This window comes from Sorex fumeus, unplaced genomic scaffold (genome assembly GCF_029834395.1).
Source record: "Sorex fumeus unplaced genomic scaffold, SorFum_2.1 ptg000009l, whole genome shotgun sequence".
Lineage (NCBI taxonomy): Eukaryota > Metazoa > Chordata > Mammalia > Eulipotyphla > Soricidae > Sorex > Sorex fumeus.
In genome coordinates, this window is record NW_026606066.1 from 33107073 (window position 1) to 33126651 (window position 19579).

The 19579-nt window shown below is 35.6% G+C and overlaps 1 protein-coding gene across 2 annotated transcripts in view; it reads right to left on the reverse strand.

The window, feature by feature from the left end:
* CWC22 (CWC22 spliceosome associated protein homolog) overlaps window positions 1-19579 on the reverse strand; it is a 72262-nt gene that overhangs the window by 14568 nt on the left and 38115 nt on the right. For both annotated transcript variants that reach the window (XM_056110151.1, XM_056110150.1), the window contains exons 9-14: window positions 18548-18683; window positions 18240-18446; window positions 16585-16647; window positions 11760-11864; window positions 9859-9940; window positions 3540-3600 (exon numbers count right to left, since the gene is read on the reverse strand). In XM_056110151.1, the coding sequence (XP_055966126.1) occupies window positions 3540-3600; window positions 9859-9940; window positions 11760-11864; window positions 16585-16647; window positions 18240-18446; window positions 18548-18683 (654 nt within the window). The remainder of the gene's footprint in view (window positions 1-3539; window positions 3601-9858; window positions 9941-11759; window positions 11865-16584; window positions 16648-18239; window positions 18447-18547; window positions 18684-19579) is intronic.

The following is a 19579-nucleotide window of genomic DNA, read 5'->3' on the forward strand; positions in this document are numbered from 1 at the left end:
GCTTGAAGTTAGGTAGGTTGATTCCTCCCATTTTCTTTTTCCCAAGAATTGCTTTAGCTATTCGTGGGGGCTTATTGTTCCATATAAATTTCAGGAGTGTTTGCTCTATTTCTTTGAAGAATGTTGTGGGTATCCTTATAGGGATTGCATTGAATTTGTACAGTGCCTTGGGAAGTATTGCCATTTTGACAATGTTGATTCTCCCCATCCATGAACAGGGGATATTTTTCCATTTCCTCGTGTCCTCTTTTATTTCCCGAAGTAGTGTTTTGTAGAGCACCAAATAAAGGGTGTTGTGAAGACCCTCCCAGGGTGGGAGAGACATGCTAAAAGTAGTCTATAGACCAAACATGATTGCCACTCAATGCCTCTCTGGAAAAACACAGTTCCCAAAAGAAGAGAGAGAGAACAAGGGGGAATGTCCTGCCACAGCGGCAGGGTGGGACCGCGGGGGGGGGGGGGGGGGGGGTGGATGGCGGGTGGGAAGGATGCTAGGACCCGTGATGGGGGAGGATGGGCACTGGTGGAGGGATGGGTACTTGATCATTGTATAACTGAAACCCAAGCACAAAAATTTATAAGTCTATAAATGTACCTCATGGTGTTTCACTAATAAAAAAATGATTAAATAAAAAAATAATAAAAAAATACATAAAGTGTTTATTTTTATTTTTGGGGGGAGCAGGCACACCTTGCTGTACTCAGAGTGTACTCCTGGCTCTGTGCTCAGGTGCTGCTCCTTGCATTGTCTGGGACCATAGTTGGAACCAGGGACTGAACCCAGGTCAACTGCATGCAAGGCAATTGCCCTGCCTGCTGTACTATCTTTCCAAAGCCCCAAAGTTTATTTTTAAGTCATTATACTGCTAGATTATTTTTAAAATTTTTTTAATTGGGCACAAATTCAATTAAATCTTTATAAATATATATAAGTTCTGTAAAGATAGATTCTTCAAAATTTAATATAGTACTAAAAATAAATAAAAATTGAGTTCTTCCATGTTAATTTGGTACATTTAAATAAATCTCAACTTTTTCTACCAACATTGTATTTTACAGTAACATAAGAGTTAACCAGGTTTTAAACACTATAACATGGTAATATGCTGATAGCATTGCTAATAAAGTCAGTACTACTTGCAAAACAAATTACTTTCATCTACTGATGAAATGCAATTACAAAAGTTCTTCCCTGTGGCTTATAATAATTAAATATTTTTACATTTTAATTAAATATTATGGAAACTTTAGGAGAATCTTTTGAGTGCATGAAAATAAATGCACAAAGACATTCTTCCAATGCTATCAAAATATATTGAGGTTAGTTCCAGAACAACTATCTTCTGGTTAATAATAATAAAATTTATATAATAATTATATCCCTCAAATAATATAGCTTATCATAAAGCAATTACAGTGTCAGAATTTTAAAGGTTAATTTGCTAATTTATTTTCTTCCAGTGATGCCACATCATGTGCACCTAGAAAACAAGTTAGTAATTAGTATTACCAATAAATTGACTTTATTAAGAGGGGAAAACAATGCTTTTAAAATTTGAAAAGAGCAGCCTCTTTGCAAAATTCCGTAACACAGTATTGCAATAATACATCTATATTCTAAAACAAAAGCTGGCAAGCTCTGTTAATAGGCAGAGTAAATTATTAAGGTTTAGAGGTGATATAGTTTTTTGCGACAATTATCTAGAGTGAACAAGCAACTATACACACAGCAGTGAATGAGCATGGCTATGTTGGAATAAAATTTTATTTACAAAAGTGGGCTGTTAAGACTATGCCACAGCTTGCTGGTTGTTGTAACAGATGGTATTTCAAGTCTTGAGACAGGACTTTCTCTACTAAAAACTTTGCTCAGAAAGCCTAGAAATTCAGCAGACATTAGTGTTGATACATTAATTTCTTTTTAATTGAATCACTGTTAACTTATGATTTTGTTTCGGCAATTCAATGTCCCAACCAATCCCTTCCTCATCTTTGTTGGCATGACAGCTTACCATACTGTCACTGCCATGCTGCCATGCATGTTACTTTACTTCCTATCAGCTCTCGGTCCTCACTCAGAGTTACCACCTCCCTAGAACACTGTTATATTGGTCCCTTATCCCCCTCACCCTGTGTGGCAAACTTTCCACTAAGAACCAGTTCTCCTGCTCTTTGTTTCTATTGCTACTAGGCAGAGCTATTCCTCTACCATTTCTTTATATTCCCACACATGAGTGAAGACATTCTATATTCTCTGATTCATTTCAGGAGCTGATGAATTTAAACTCAGTTATCTGCTTTATACTATTATATATAAAACACCGTGTGTAAGAAAGTAAAAACAACATGGGTCCCTAGTCCAAGGATATAGAATCTATAAGTAAGACAGTTTTATATATATACATGTACGTGTGTGTATGACGATACATACATATATATATAATGTATATATAAATACATACACCTGAAGGTAAATAGAAAAAAATAGCACTGTAGCACTGTCTATCCATTGTTCATCGATTTGCTCAAGTGGGCACCAGTAACGTCTCTATTGTGAGACTTCTTATTACTGTTTTTGGCATATCGAACACGGCATGGGTCGCTTGCCATGTTCTACTGTGCAGGCGAGATATTCTAGTAGCTTGCCAGGCTCTCCAAGAGGGGCGGAGGAATCGAACTGGGGTTGACCCGGTTGGCAGCGTGCGAGACAAACACCTTGCCTGCTGTGCTATCGCTCCAGCCCCCCAAAAAATAATTCAAGATAATGTATTTAGTTCTGTCTTTATTTTTACAGCATTATATTTTGAAAAGTTAAGTGCACTGAGTTTTAAGACGATGAGTTCTACTATGGGGTACTAACACACACACACACACACACACACACACATATACACACACCATATGTATATACATATATATATATACTTTTGAAGAGGGAAAAACAGTGTCATTAAAATTAAAGTATAATCTATAATATAAAATATAAAGCATATATACACTATATGTATAATTATAAATACATACTTTATACATAAATATATATGAAGTATAAAGTTTATATATTTTATAGATATAATGAATCCCTGACACTTCACGAACATGGTACCTGACATACAGTTTATGACAGGCACATTTTTATTTTATGAATCAACGAATGGAAAAAAGATTTTTTTTAGCCAACAAAAGTAACATGTATGGTGGTCCTTTTAGTTTTTACCAATCGAAGTATTTTAATCATAAAGTAGATGAGTCAAGTAATTTAAAAACTAACTCTCTAAGTGTTTAATCCACAATTTGATTTATCGCAACCATTCTGAAATTTATGTAAAGTGAACAAGCAGCCCATGAGAACTTCTTTCTCTTCCCATATTCCATTCAAATAACCAATTTAATTTACTGAAATAAGTAGAATAAGTTTTGAGTTATTTAAAAATGGGTACTTAGAACAATTTTAACTACTGCTTCAACTTACAAAACCTACCAAAAAATTTCTATTATCATTATAGAGATTAAATAAAAGAAAAATTGTATTAGCTTACTGTTTGACTTTCAGGAAACTCCATTTTCAGTAATTTATGAGCACATTCTTCAAAATCTAAACTGTGGAGATAAAATGGTTACAATAGTTACATTACAAGCTTGCTACATGGTTAAAACTGTGAAACTTTTATAATTCAACAAAGAAATACTAATATTTAAACACATGAAACCTTGAACTAAGCTAAATAAAAAAAGCAGACACAAAAGACCCACATATTCAGTTATATAATATACTAGAAGAAACAAACCCATTAGCACAGAAATTGGACTATAATTTTTGTTATTCTGCCATGTATTTCTACTTTGCTCTGATCTAAGGAATAAAGAAGAGGCAAGAATACTCCAGAACCCCAGAATGTCACTAGTGTTTTGTCATCACTTTGAATAGTTATTTAAGTTCATGCCCAGAGTTTTCAAAAAGAATAACTAAATACTAGCTAGAATTCTGGGGGAGGAATATTTTCTTTGCCTTTCACATGAAGGCAAAATATTATTATTTTCATGCAAACTTTGGTAGAAAGAAAACTGTATTATAGTTTCATCTTTTATTTCTTTCTTTGTAATCATTTGTGAATATCAGGCTTACTGTTTTAAATATTGCTATTAGTATGAATTTGGAAGAGTTAGAGGAAGCTTTAAAATAATTAGTCAAATGAAATCTTAGTTTTTATTTGTCCTGTGGTAATCTCAGAATCACACAGAAGATTTTAAGAATTAAAACACTAACGCAAGTGACAGCCACTATTATATAACTGCCGCTATGTGTTGATATTTTTAAAGAGTTCTCAGTTCCTAAATGCCTTGTAAAAAAATACATGAGAAACTTTACTATGCTTTAGGGTTTATACACAAGTATTAGGACATAACATAAAAATATTGATAGATGTTTATGGAACATGATTTGGAGGTCCGTAAACTAGAATTATGAAATCCGAAAGAGGTTAGTAATAAAGATTACTGTAGGTGAATACCTTGTATTTTTATTAAAATAGCTAATCAACATAATTAATCAACTTGGTATTAATGATAATTTTCGCGAGATATGCATAAACACTGGTGGCAGTTTAAACTGATAAATTTGATGAGCCTTTTGATATACATGAGTCAAAGACTTAATGTTAATTTCACTTGATCCATTTCCATTACTTCTTCTTAAAAAATTCCTATTGAAGGGCTAAACAGATACAGCAGATAGGGCACGTGCCTTGCACATACCCAATCCAGGTTTAATCCTGTGACCCATATGGTCTCCCAAATCAGCCATGGTGATCCCTGAAAACGTGGTGATTCCCCTGAGCAAGCCTTGAGCAAGCCTGAGCACAGCTGGATGTGGCACCAGAACAAAGAACCAAACAAACTAAAAGGAAAAGGGAGGGAGGGAGGGAGGGAGGGAGAGGGATGAGGGAAGGAGCGAAGGAACAAAGGGAGTGAGGAAGGGAAGGAGAGAGAGGAAAATGGTTATCAGATATAGGGGGCTGCAAAGGTAGCACAGTTAGGTAGGGTGCTTTTCTTGCATGCAGCTGACTAGGGTTCAATCCCCGGCAGCGCACATGGTCCTTGAGCCCCAGCAGAAGTAACTCCTGAGTCAGGAGTAAGCCATGAGTACAGCTGGGTGTGATCCTGTTGCCCACCCTTACCCCACCCTTCCACAGGGAAAAAGAAAAAAAAAAGGAAAAACTGCATATTGACAGAAAATTACATATATAAAAGTTCACGATCATGACCATCCTGTTATTCGTCGATTGCCTCGAGCAGGCCCCAGTAACGTCTCCTTCATCCTAGCCCTGAGATTTTTAAGAAAGTGCCATATTCAAGGCTCTTTAGGAGAATGAGACCCATCACTGTTACTGGTATTTGGCATATTGGGTATGCCACGGGGAGTTTGTCAGACTCTGCCGTGTGGGCAGGTTACATTCGGTAGCCTGCCAGTTTGTCAGTTTATTAAAAAGGGCAGTTGGTGCCAGGTGCATTATTAAATGTCCTGCAGCACATGCTGTGCATGCTTGAGGCCCTGGTTCAGTTACTAACACTACATGGTTCCCTGAGCACAGAGCCAGGAGTTGAGTCGAGGCTCTGTGACATGTGGCCCCCAATTAAAAAGGGAAGTCTTACTGACCACACAATTAAAATGTTCAGTTTACGCCACCGTTGAAAATTAGATTGAGGGGCTGGAGCAATAGCACAGCGGGTAGGGCGTTTGCCTTGCACGCAGCCAACATGGCCGACACAGGTTCGATTCCCAGCATCCCATATGGTCCCCCGAGCACCGCCAGGAGCAATTCCTGAGAGCATGAGCCAGGAGTAACCCCTGAGCATCGCCGGGTGTGACCCAAAAAGCAAAAAAAAAAAAAAAAAAAAAAAATTAGATTGATTAGAGAAAGTATCATGCGCTATCAATGTGGGCAGATGATTTAACATTACGTATGGTGGAAAATAGAAGGTATAGTACTGTACCAGTACTATTAACTGTATAAAACAGGTAGGCAGACTCTGGAAACAACACATTAACAGCATCAGAGGTTTCCTGGAAAGTTACAGATTTTTTTTGGTGCCTGGTTTAAAAGTGTTTCCCATGGTCTTATTTTTATAGTATACTGCAATAGAAATAAAGAATCTAACAGGGGCAGGATGTAGCTTAGCAGTAGAACATTTGCTCTATGTCCACAAGTTCCTGGGTAAAATCCTTGGCACAGCAAAATAAATATAAAAATAATAATAAAGTCACATGGCATATAAAAATATATAAAAACAGTTATATCATCTTTGCTTTGCAATTTCCTTTGTTGTTTTTTTTTTTTTCTTTCTTTGTGGGTCACACCTGGCGATGCACAGGGGCCAGGTTATTCCTGGCTCTGCACTCAGGAATTACTCCTGGCGGTGCTCAGGGGACCATATGGGATGCTGGGAATTGAACCCGGGTCAGCTGCATGCAAGGCAAAATGCCCTACCTGCTGTGCTATTCCTTCAGCCCCTCTTTGGTTTCTTAATTTGTATTTATCTAGGAAATTTTTTTAAAAAAGCAATTTAAGATAATGAAAATGTCAAGTTATCAGGCAAATTTAATTCACTTTAGTAAAACTGTGCAGAGTGATCACATATTTTTAAAAATAAAACAAGGAAAATAGACTTTGATACAAGTAACTTCTACCATCAGATATTTCACATAATTGATAAAAGGAAAGCTCATGTTTTTCATAATTACTTGACATTTTTTCATTTTTTTTTGTTTGTTTGTTTTGGGGCCACACTTGGCTGTTCTCTAGCCTAACTGCTGGCTCTGTGCTCAGGGATTACTACTGGCAGGGCTCAGGGGACTTTATGGGATGTTGGGAATCCAAGTTGGCTGCTTGCAGGGCAAATGCCCTACCCGCTGTGCTATCTCTCCAGCCCCGTATTTTTTTATTTGTTTTTTTCACCATTCTGTTTTAAAATTGTGCAGAGATAGTTAAGTGGTTCTATAGTATATAGGCTTGTCAGCACCACATGATCTTCTGAACAACCTGGAGCCCCCCTAAGTGCCTCCCCTCCACATCCCCCCTAAAAACAATAAAATGTCAGAGAAGACAGAAAAATAGCAATGTCATATCTTTCTAAAACTACTTTGTATTTTATTTATATTATTGAAATTGACCAACTGCCAGTTACTTTTTGATCTTCAATACTGTGTAATATTACCCGTTATAAAAAGCTCTTCTGAATTCTTTTTTCACTTCTTTTTTTTTCCCAGTTTGTCTATGTTTACTTTTGTTAATGAATTACTCAGCTATACTTACAAAATCCAGTAAGAATCTCAGAAATACAAATGAACTATGAATGCTAAATTCATAATAGTATTTCAATGTGTGGTTGTTCTACCCTGTTATTTAAAGAATAAGGATTTGAACAGTCTAGAGAGAAGTAGATATACTGAATGAATATTACTCCTGAATTAAGCTCACGGTAAAATTGATATTTTTCTTAGTTGCAATGTGTTGAAATTTTTTACATAATTTACATGAGCACTGTATAAAGTACACTTTTTTCTTAGAAGTAACTTTGGTTGTTTACTATTTTTATGCTTAGTTTTTATGAAATGTGGAAGCCTCAATTTTGGGTAAGAGCCTAGATAACTTTTAAAAGTTTAAGCCAAAAAAGTTTTCAGACAGACTGAAAACAAGATGACTCATACTTATGAATCATTATTGCTATTACATCATAGTAAATGGAAATACACAAAACCTAAAAAAAAGCTGAGAAAACACTTCCTCTCCCATGTAAAAATAAGTATGGTCACTACTAAATCAACAGGTTGACCTGTATACAAAACAACAGATGCATAAATCATTTAACATATTAATAAATCTTCAAAGTCAAGCTCAGTCTTCAATGGAAATAGATTTTGTTTCTTCAACATCATTGTAGTTCTTACTTAAGATTACATCAAATGGTCTTCAAACTGTTTTGAAATCTAACTTCTATCTCCATTTCCACTTATCTCTATCTGTAGAACAAATCAGTACCCAAAAGTTATACTATCAAGTATATCTCTGCTCAGAATCAGTTAAACTAAGTTAGAAAAAAATAAAGATAAAATACTATCATAAATTTATAACATAGTTGTTTTCAGGGTTTTTTTTAGTAGTATTTAACTTAAAAAAAATATGCTTCTGGGGTATGGTGCTGCCAGCAGGTCAATCTGTACCTGTGAGGTAAGTGCATCAGAAGGCTGATGGCACCGTCAGACTTTCAGATACCCCTAAATTCCTGCTGTGCCTTCGGCCAGACCCCAAAAACTTGGGGCAAAGTTTAGCAAGAAAGGAAATGGCCAAAAGTTAGGTATGGGGAGATACACCCACAAACCACTTCCGGCTCAGCTATATAATTGGAGGCATGGCCTCTCTGGTTCCTGATCGAACTGCTTAAAGGCCATGATCCCAGAGACTCAGAAGCGAATCTTGGAACCCAAAGGCTTTTGCAAAAAATGTGTCCTGTTCCTGCAGTAGGTTACAGGCACTGAGCCAATCCAGGTGGGAATAGGTTTCGTGTCTTGGCCTGTTCCCCCTGGTGGCCTAGTGACCACCATCCTCCAGAGGCCACTGGACAGTTTGGGTCTGCAGTGATGAGACATGCGGGGCCTCACCAGATGGGGGTGGAACTGGCCCTTTCCTCGCCTTCCCAATGAGACCCTGAGTTGCTGCCTACAAATGGCCTCTCTGGCTCCTGATCAAGCTGATTAACGGCCATAATCCCAGAGATTCAGAAACAAATCTCGAAACGCAGCGGCTTTTAGCAGAAATGCATCCAGACCACATACAAGGTGGCCGCCGCCTCAGAGCTTATAGGAAAGCCAGGTATGAGCCAGCGGGTGACGGGGCAACTGCAGTCTCATGGGAAGAGGGGCGGTACCGGCTCGTCCTTCACGCCCTACCGAGGTCACAAGTTGCCCCCCACGAGCAGCTCTCCGGCACAGCCCTAACACCAGACGCAGAGAAACCAATCTCGTAATTATCTGGCTCTCTGAAGAAATCCAAAATCATGCCACAGCCATGCGACATTATATGATTCTCATAACCAGCTATAGAAAACTAAGTATTTCACAATGCCTGTTCAGCAATTCTGATTGTTGGGGGGTGGGGGGGATTCTAAACAATAATGGTGCATCTTTTGTTGAAATAATGAATGCAATCAATGTAGAGAAGAGCGAAGTAGAAATCATCTGCCTCACAGGTACTGGGAGGGGTGGGAGAGGGGTATATTGGGGTTCTTGGTGGTGAAAAATGAGTACTGGTGAAGGGAAAGGTGTTTGATCATTGAATGACCGGGACTTAAACCTGAAAGCTTTGTAACTTTTCCCACAGTGATTCAATCAATAACTATAAGAAGAAAAATAAATAAGTAAATAAAATTATTTAAAATATATATATATATATAGCTTCTGGAAAAGGAATAAAGGGAAACTTCAGATAACTGTGGAGAGAAATGGACGTTGGTAAGGGGCGTGAGGCTGGAATGTTGTATTCACGAAATCCTGTCATTGGCAGTACTGTAAAATTGTAAATCATGGAAACTAAAAAAATAAAAGGAAAAAGGAAAGGACATAACTAACAAAATAAAACATTTATGCAAAATGAATAGACTTACCAGGTAAGTTATGACGATTTGTTTTTGAAGAAAAGAACAAATAGTGGAGATCTATCGCTTATTCTTGAGATAGGTATAAAGGCAGGTTGTGTAAGGATCGCTAAAATAATCAGTATTTAGTTTCCTGTCATTTGATTCAAAGAACATCATCTTTGTCCATAGATTAGCAAAAAATAAGAGGTAATTTAGGTCACTTACCTTGACTGAATTGCAAGATAAATTGTACGACGAAATGAGACTAGATTAATTTCTGTTTTGTCATGAATAGTTAATTTTTTTCCTGAAAGTAATTAAACATACAAAATTATAAAATTACAAAATAAGTGTAAAGTCCTAAAAATGCATTTTTGTATGTTTTTCAGAAATCTATCTAGGACTACATTCAATAAAACTTTCTACACTATAAGTTATTATTTGTATAATTCAAAGCAACTTTCAAGTTCCTTGTCATATTTTAAGAGAATTTTAAAAAGTTCTGTTAACTAAAAAAGTCCAGAAGCTGGTCAAGAAAAATCTTTTTGTTTCTGTATCATTTGGAAATCACAGAAAGATGCAGTCACTTTTTGTATGGTAAAATAGTACTTCTAGAGTTATAAACAGTATTTTTATAATTTGAAAAACTAAGCCTTAAAGGTAGATATTATCTCAGAGAAAATGAACAACTATGAGAGGCAATATGGATCCTATATAAATATCTATTATTTGTCAGAAGTTTCCTTACCCATGAAAATGCTCCTTACATATATTTATTATTTTTAACAATATTTTCACATAAAACAAAGAAATTCTAAAATAAAAATGTTACACATAGAAGATATTTAAATAAATAGACTAAAATTTATTTTTATGAGATTTACCACAGAAGAGGAAGTATACTCTAAGACAGATCTAAACTATACTATATCCTAAAAAAGATATACTTAGATATCAGTTTTCTGGTAATATATAATACATGTAAATAAAGATTAGTCAATGTGTGTTGTTGTCTTAATTGGATCTTAACTTACAAAAGTTCTAAGCTTATTTTCTGTGAAATAACAAAATCAAAGCCGAAAGAGGAAGAACATCATGCCTTCTTCTGTACAAATATAGCTTTTGGCTTCCCTACTCTATTTTGCCAAAGTGAATAGCAAATATCTAGTCATTCTCATCTGTCACATTTATGCCAGGGTTACGTAAATCACAGCTCTCAACATGAATGTACCTTTTTAATAGTTTATAATCAAAGGCATAAAATATCAAATTAAAATTATGCTAAAGCAAATATGCTTTTGCTTAATATTTTAACAGCAAAGTTTCCAAGGGTGGCAATATTGACATGTTGGGCTAAATATTATTTTGTTGTGTGGGGCAATCCTGTGATTTGTAGGATGTTGAACGGTATTCTCAGCTTCCATATACGATGAACGACCTTTTCAAAAAGTCACAGAATCAGGGGCCGAGAAGACAGGTTCAATGATAGGTACTACATAAGGTCCCAAGTTTCACCAGGCGTGGTCCTAAAGACCCCAAAGAACTGTGCGGGTGGCCTAGGTGGTTCCTGGCATCACAGAGACCGAGCAGCACCACATGCTCTGGTCCAAGAACTGCACTGCCAGTCTTGCTTACCACCACAGACTGGGAACCACTACTTAAGAGGACTGCTATAAGACTGGGCAGACAGTATAGCAGATAGGGTGCTGGCCTTTCATGCTGCCAACCCAGGTTCTTTCCCCTCTGTACATCATATGGTCCCAATAGAGTAAGTCCTGAGCACCCTGGGAGCCGCGCCCCCCCCCCCAAAAAAAAAGAAAAAAACACATAAAAAAGGAAAGAAAGAAATGGGGGGGGTGGGGAGGAGGGAAGAAGAGGGAAAGGAAAAGAAAGGGAAAAATCACAACAGGGGCTGGAGTACAGTGGGTGGGGCACCTGCCTTGCATGTGGCCGACCTGGGTTCGATAGCTGGCACCGCAAATGGTGTGCTGTGATCACTCAATGCAGAGCCAGGAAAAAGCCCTGAACACTGATGGCGGGTCCCCAAACCAAAAACAAACAAAAGATCTTAATAATTTCAATTTTAGACTAGTTCATGGTGTTATTTAAATAATCTGCATCATTACCTTCTTCATCTTCACCCTCTTCCTCCTCCTCTTCCTCCTCCTCCTCGTCACTACTTTCAGCATCTTGGTCCGTGTTTGAATCACTATCTCCTTCATCAAGAATTTCTGCAAGAACATATTATAGTTTAGAAAAATTAATGAGCAAGTGATACTTCTAAGATAATTTTTAGTTTGCTTACATATGGCAATCTCTCTGTGGCATATTTGATATGCCAAAAACAGTAAAAATAAAGTCTCACAATGGAGACGTTACTGAGGCCCGCTCGAGCAAATTGATGAACAACAGGAGGGCAGTGCTACATACATAGCTGCATGATAGTTGAAGAGTCAGTAAAGATTAATAAATGACTGAGTTACTGTCTAGGTGGTCAGATAACAACATCAGTGATTCACTTACAGTCATATGTTACCATTTCTCTGCCAAAAATAAGAATAAGAACAGAAAAAAAGTTGACCATGATTTTCCAAAAGAGCAAGAACACTGAAAATCAAATTAAGAATGGAAACTAAGAATATTGTAAAGTATTTATCAGGAAGAAGACAGTTAATTAAAAAAAAATGTGGGGAGCTAGAGAAAAAAAAACTTAAAAATGTTTTCAGAAAAACAGAAGGAAAAAAATGACATAACTTAATGTTGACTTTAATGAGATTTTTATGGAAAAAATACTGTTAAATAAGATACAAAGATTTCCATTCATACAAAATAAACAGAAATCTAGGTCTTCATGAAAATTAGATTAACATATCATTGGATTATCACTTAAAATAAAACTCACATTTCGAACTGGATGAAAAAAATGTAAATATGAAACCACTTAAGATCAATCACAATGTTAATAGTAAAAAGGTAAAGGCCCTCCCGTTGATCGTCGATTTGCTCGAGCGGGCCCAGTAACGTCTCCATTGGAGACTTTGTTGTTACTGTGGCTGGCATATCGAATACTCTCGGTAGCTTGCCGGGCTCTCCGAGAGGGGTGGAGGAATCGAACTCGGGTTGGCCATGTTGACCGCTTGTAAGGCGAACGCCCTACCCGCTGTGCTATCGCTCAATGAAAAAAGTCTTAAAATTGTATTATGCTTAAAGTTTGCTTGATGCCTGATAAAACCTGGTGAATAACTATTTATTCATTATAATCTTTATTTTTGCATTTAAGTTATAATCATAATTTAATTCAAATTTTTCATCTTGAGAAAAAAATTATTTTATATATATTTACCTAAGCGGCAAGAACTTTTTATTATGAGAATCAATTTTACAAAATGGAAAGCTATCCTTTAGTCATTATCTAACATACAAGTCTCAAGAATTTTAATTGTGGGAGATTGTGCCCCTAACAAAAATGCAACCCCAAGGTTAGGATAATCGCAGGGCAAAAGAGCATAGGTCTCAGAATATTACCAGGCAGCAATAACGGCCCAAGAATGAAACCGTTTAGGATCTTCTCTTAGATAAAGGGCAACACAGGCAAAAACAGAACAGGAAACTGCTATAGATGTTATACTTCAAGGGTGCCTGCTGATTGGCTTTGTGAAATATTCCAGCCTCCTCTCTTAAAAGTACCATTTGAATTTTGATGTGCTTAAAGCCTGTCAACGTAAACAAAAATTCAGATGTTGGGACCCAGGGCAGGGGAGCAATGCTGTACAGAATACATGGCCAGCTGTGAGCTTACGCAGGACTGCCCAGCTACATTAAGGCCTGGAAAGTCTGGTGTATTTGTCACCTTATGTATTTGTCTCATTATTTTGACACCGACCCCCGACTCAACAGATGTTGATGGTGCCAACAATTACTAAAAATTGTGACTTCAAAATACAATCTTAGAAGTGTCTAGGTTTACTATTACATAACATGAGTTAGACAAGACTTTAAGGAGAAAACTGAGTATTCAACAGTAGGAAGAGAGACTTGCTGGCACTTTTCCAAGTACCCTAAGGCCTAAAACACAAGTACAACTGGGTTATTCTAAGGTGCTAATTACTAAACCTGTGTCCACATCCTGCTGTGGCCATCTTATTAAATGCCAACCCTACAAAAACAAACACTTTTCATGTAAGAATGAAGGTTAAATGAAGTCTTGAATCATTTGCATCATCCTCTACTCACCTCTTCACTTCAGTATCTATTTACTGAAATCAGGTAATGACAAGTGGATTCCATTTATAAAGCAGTTTCTACAACTTCCCTGGGAGATCACTGAGACCCATCAGGTGATCCCCTGAAATTAAAACTATTTTCACAATAGTACCAGGATCTCATCTGCCTTGTCACTGTACTAAAGATGGTTTAAAAGTTGTATGTATAAAAAGTGCTGCATTTTGAGCACAAGTCAAGATATCAAACTACATTAGCAGCATGGAGGTGTTCTTTAATGCCACTTATCTGGCATTAATATGTACCGCTTCAGCTTCTGAATGCCTTTGATGAAGAAGAAATAAATGATTTAACTTTATTAAATCTCAGCCCTGTCAAAACACTGTCTATTTTTCTTGAAGTGACAAACTTTGTTGATATTTCTGAAAATTTCTGCAAAATATCTCATGCCTTTTGTTTATCAGCTATTGATTCAAATAAAAATACCTAATTCATACTGCAAAACAAACAGGCTTTCCTTGAAATAATCATCAGCAACTGTACACCTCTTTCACAGAAGTGTTTTACATAAAATTCACATTTTGGATTCATATTACTAAAGGCTCAGATTTAATAAAGTAACTAATTTTTTTCTTTCTTACATTTTTGACACAATGTAAAATTAGAATTTTCAACAGAAAATTAGAATTTGGAAAAATTATATGTATCCTAGCTTTGAACAGTTTTCCAATACAGAAATTTTTCTGATAAGAGATAGTAATATGATTTCTTGTATTATATAAATGACACCATATACATGTTCCTGATAATATATGAATTATCAGAACATCAATTTTGGTATATTAATGTGCTAATACAGAGAAAACATATATAACTAGGTGAATTAGTATTTTTAAAGAGATCAATTTGAACTACAAACTCACACATGGGTAAATAATCCATACAAAGTGACAGGTCAATGGATTTTAATGCCACAAATCATGAAAATTCACAGCTATTACTTTAGATTTCTCATTGTAATTTCTTAAAGGAATTACAATTATACATTGCCATAATTTTGAGGTACATATACAATAATGATGAGATTACTACAAACTTCTCTCTTCCAACTAAGGGCAAAATTTCATTCATGTATTTCGATAAAAACAACCTGCTACAACAGACTGACATCAGAAATAAAAATTCAACTCTTCCTTTTAAAGCTTGACATGAATAGTATAAAACATAAAAATGCCATTTATACAAAAAGTCTCTTTTAATAGTTACTTTTAAAAACGTACTTACATTAATGGCAAAGCCTGGCAAGCTCCTTGTGATGTATTCGGTATGCCAAAAATAGTAACAATAAGTCTCACAATGGAGACGTTATTGGTGCCCGCTCGAGCAAATTGATGAACAATGGGAGGACAGTGCTACTTACATTAACTTATACTAGACTTGTTATTACTTTGGAAATATTAGTATTTTTATATTCTTAGTTTTAAAAAAGAAAATGTTAACAGAGATTATCCATATGGATAAAAATTCCTTGGAGTGCTCCATAAAAGAGTTGTGTGACTAAAGAGTTTAAACAGATATTGAATAAAACAGTTACTTTCCTGGCACTGACATCTGCCAAGACTCAAAAGAAATGGATGGGAAATTTCAAAGTTTAAATTTAAAAAGTCATACCAGGTATTGTAATAATTCCACAAAACCATTTGGATTTTTTAGAAAAACTACAAACAAAGGAGGCTCCTTAGAAAAGGAAACAGAACTTCATGTATGAAGACTGGTAATTCTGACTACTGCACTGAAATGTCCTTGGAAACTAAAGAGGGAAACATACTTATTGTATCAGATTTTAAGGTAAATAAATAGAAGTAAAAAGTTTATAAAATATTACTTTCCACTTCACCATTCTGCAGCTCTGAATGATTGAAGAACAGAATCTAGGAAATGACTGATTTCTAGTTTTCTGCTCTCTCTTTTGAGTACGTTGGTACTCCTAGGTGATATACAATAATTATGAGATTACGAGTAGTAGTCTTTAGGTAAAATCAAAACAAAAGAAAATTAACTTGTAACTATACAAGTAAAAATATTTAGAAAATGATAAACATATAAAAAATAAATTATCATTGTATAAATATTTTTTTAAATTTTATCTGAAAACAAAAAAGTATCCACAATCCTTTCAGCAAATAAATAACTTGTTCGAGGTCACTTAGCAATAAACGGAAAGGACAAAATACTAAAATCTGTTCAAAGTTAGTGCATATAATACCTAGTGATACGTGAAAGATAATCAATTTATCAATTTATTAAGCACAACATACAGTATTCAGCATTGATTGATGCTTCAAGACACCAAAACCTGCCTTTAAGAAAATATAGTACTTAAATTAATATTAAATTGGGTGGCAATTTAAATAGTAATTCTTAGCAGCAGTGAAGCTAAATAAAGGCCACTAGAAATAAATGATCATTTCTTAACAGGACAAGACTTAAAGGTTGCATAATTTAGGCAGAAGAAAGGAATAATTAAGTCATCATTTATAATGAAGTAGTACCATAGATAAGAACTAGACACAAATATAATTCACAACGCAGCAGTGAAGAAAATGGCCTCATAAGAGCAGAGATTTCATTAGGTATGACTCAGAGACCTATATATCTCTATTAGTAAAATACAAATATATAAATTGTTCTACTTATTGAAGATAAATCTCTTTTAAAAATTCCACATACCCTTCTTTATGGCTTTGTATTTTTCTTCATTCTCCATAAAACTGGGATCCATCTTGAAAACATCTGTAAAAGGAAAAATTGAAGTTCGCAATTAGGGGCTGGTTAAGGACTAAGCCTCGCATATAGCCAATCTGGACTTGTTCACCAACAACCTATATGATCCCCTTCACCTACCCGAAGTAATCCCTAAATACAGAGCCAAGAATAAGCTCTGGAGCACTTACAGATATGGCCAAAAACCAAAAATAATTTTTTTAAAAAATCTATTTTTCCAAACAGAGCACCAGCAGCTGCTTGCTTCAACATTCCAAAATTGCCACCATGCCCCTGGCCAGGTGTCCACTTTCTCGAGACCAAACCTAATGCAGAAAATCACAATCACAAATCATCCTGTTATTCGTCGATTGCCTCGAGCAGGCCCCAGTAACGTCTCCTTCATCCTAGCCCTGAGATTATATTCAAGGCTCTTTAGGAGAATGAGACCCAGAAAATGAGCCGCTGTAAATTTCAGGTATGCAGGTTTTGTGACTGAAATCTCCAGGATTTCTTGGAGTCAGGATGGGCTACCTCCCCCGATCTCCATGTACTTCCAGAAGCCCCAGCACTAACAGTCATATGCCAAAGCTACCACCGAGTTAAAATTTTAACTCCAGCTATATCACTCCCTTAGAAATTTTGGACTCCACGGGGCAAAAGCGCCACACGGCATCTCAATCTCTAGAACACTGATAATCCAATAGTGGCACACCAGATTGGATGGGATGTAACATAGATGGCAACGAATCTCAATTAACAAAACATAAACACAGAAGGTTTAATCTCTCACATAAGGACTTAATGATTCCATGGTGAGATACAACAGTTTACACTAATTTTCTTCTAAGGAAACAGTTTTTGATCATTCTGTTAGTAAATTATTGATAACAAGCAATACAGAATAAATTACTGAGGGCCTGTTATGGGGGCCTTGTTAAGGAGTGGTTGGGAAAATTGGACACAATGGTGGAGAAAGGTGTAATGGTGTTGGGATTGGTACTGGATTGTAACTTTGTAAACCACAGAATTTATATAAAGTGTAAGGGAAAAATTTACATATACAGGCCTTACTATTCCATGTAAACTCTAAAATATATTAACACAGAACTACTTTAAAAGTTTTATTATTGACAGGTAAGCCATAATTATTACCATGAGGTTCAAATATAAAATTCAATTCAATATATTTTAGATTCCAGAGTTGAAAACTTATATACGTAAATGACAATATGCATTTTGTTATATTATAGTAAATGGTTTTAATTTTCTTAGTTACATAGGCCAATCATATACAATCACAAATTGGTTCTTACTGATTTATTTTCTGATCATTCTACTAGCCATTTCTAAAGTTTTGTTGGAATAAGCAATAGAAAGTAAATTTGTTAATAGCCTAAGAGGGGGAGGTTGGGATTGGGAGGGAAACTGGGGATATTAGGGGAGGGAAGATCACACTGGTGGTGCTGGAACACTTAAATGCTTGAAACAACGGTATTATAAAAAAAAAAACTTTGTAAATCATAGTGTCCTTAATTACACTTGATAAAAACAAATCTGTGTTAATTTTCTATATTTACATTTGATCTTATCCTATTTCCCACCCCTATCCTCTGACTTACTAAGAACATCTTCTGGATTATAGTCATCCTCCAGAGGGAGCATGTGGGTGAATTGATCATCCTCTTCTACTAAATCAAGTCCTTCAAGGATAACTGGATGGTCCTTGAATCCATCTTTCCGTACAGCAAACATCACTTCAATCATATACTGAACTCTTTTGTCAATTTCAGATTCATGGAGAATATTTCGAAGGCGTTCAAATATAGCTTTAAATTAAACAGAAAAAAAGACAATAAGCAATAATACTATAACACAGAAATGAGAGCTCAATATCAAACCGATGATGTTTGTTGATGAATCAACTTACCATTGATTCCCCTTGGTGACACCTGGGTTAATTTGAGGCCACATTCTTTGAGAAAACCAATAGCCACTTCAACACTATCATCTGTTGGTCTTTCCAAGAGCAAAGTAAGCATCTCTAAGCATAAAACTTCATGTGCCTTAAACAGAAAGAAGGCATAAAGAGGAAATATTTTACCTAATACTGAGTTAATCTTTGAAGTTTTAGTCATATTATACATGTTTCATACACACACACACAAAAAAAACTAGTACAAATGACATGCGACTTTTTTTCTACTTTCAGTATACATCTTTCAAGGATTTCCAGATGATTATCAAAAAAAATCTTAATTACACTAGAGTGACCAAAATATTGCCAGAAAAAATATTCTTCTTCTTCATTACAGATGAGGAAGATACTTTATTTGTAGGAAATGCCAACTTAGTGTCAAAATACAAATTAAAAAATATACTAATTTGTGTTCTGAGCTACTTTTAGAATCACTATATGAATAGCAATGGCTTACTTTTTGGTAGTTTTGGGCCAAATCCAGTGCTGTTCAGGGGCTAATTCTGAGACTGCTCTGCTGAAGGGGACATGCAGGACCAGGGGTCAAACCTTAGACTCCTGTATGCAAAGAATGTGCTCAGTCCACTAAAATATCTTTCTGGCTCACTAATAGGATTCTTTTCATATCATCCTCTTCTCATCATCACAACTTGATATCCATTTTCCAATTAATTTTATCAGAAACTAGTAAATATCTCTCCAATCAAATAAAAATATTTTCAAAAAGTTCCTGATGCATAATGACAGTTTTAAAACTCCTAATTTTTTCTTCATTAAATTATACTGACTGTGCAAAAATTAATTTATAAACAATACCAGGTGGAGTACAAATAATTTCTGAGAAGCTATACTTTGAAAAAATTAATGGATTGAGAAATATGTTCAAAACACCATACGCCTACCTTTTCTGGGATGGAGAGGAAAAGTATTTAACTCTCAACTCCGGAAAATATCTTTTTACACTGAACACAACATCAAATGTAC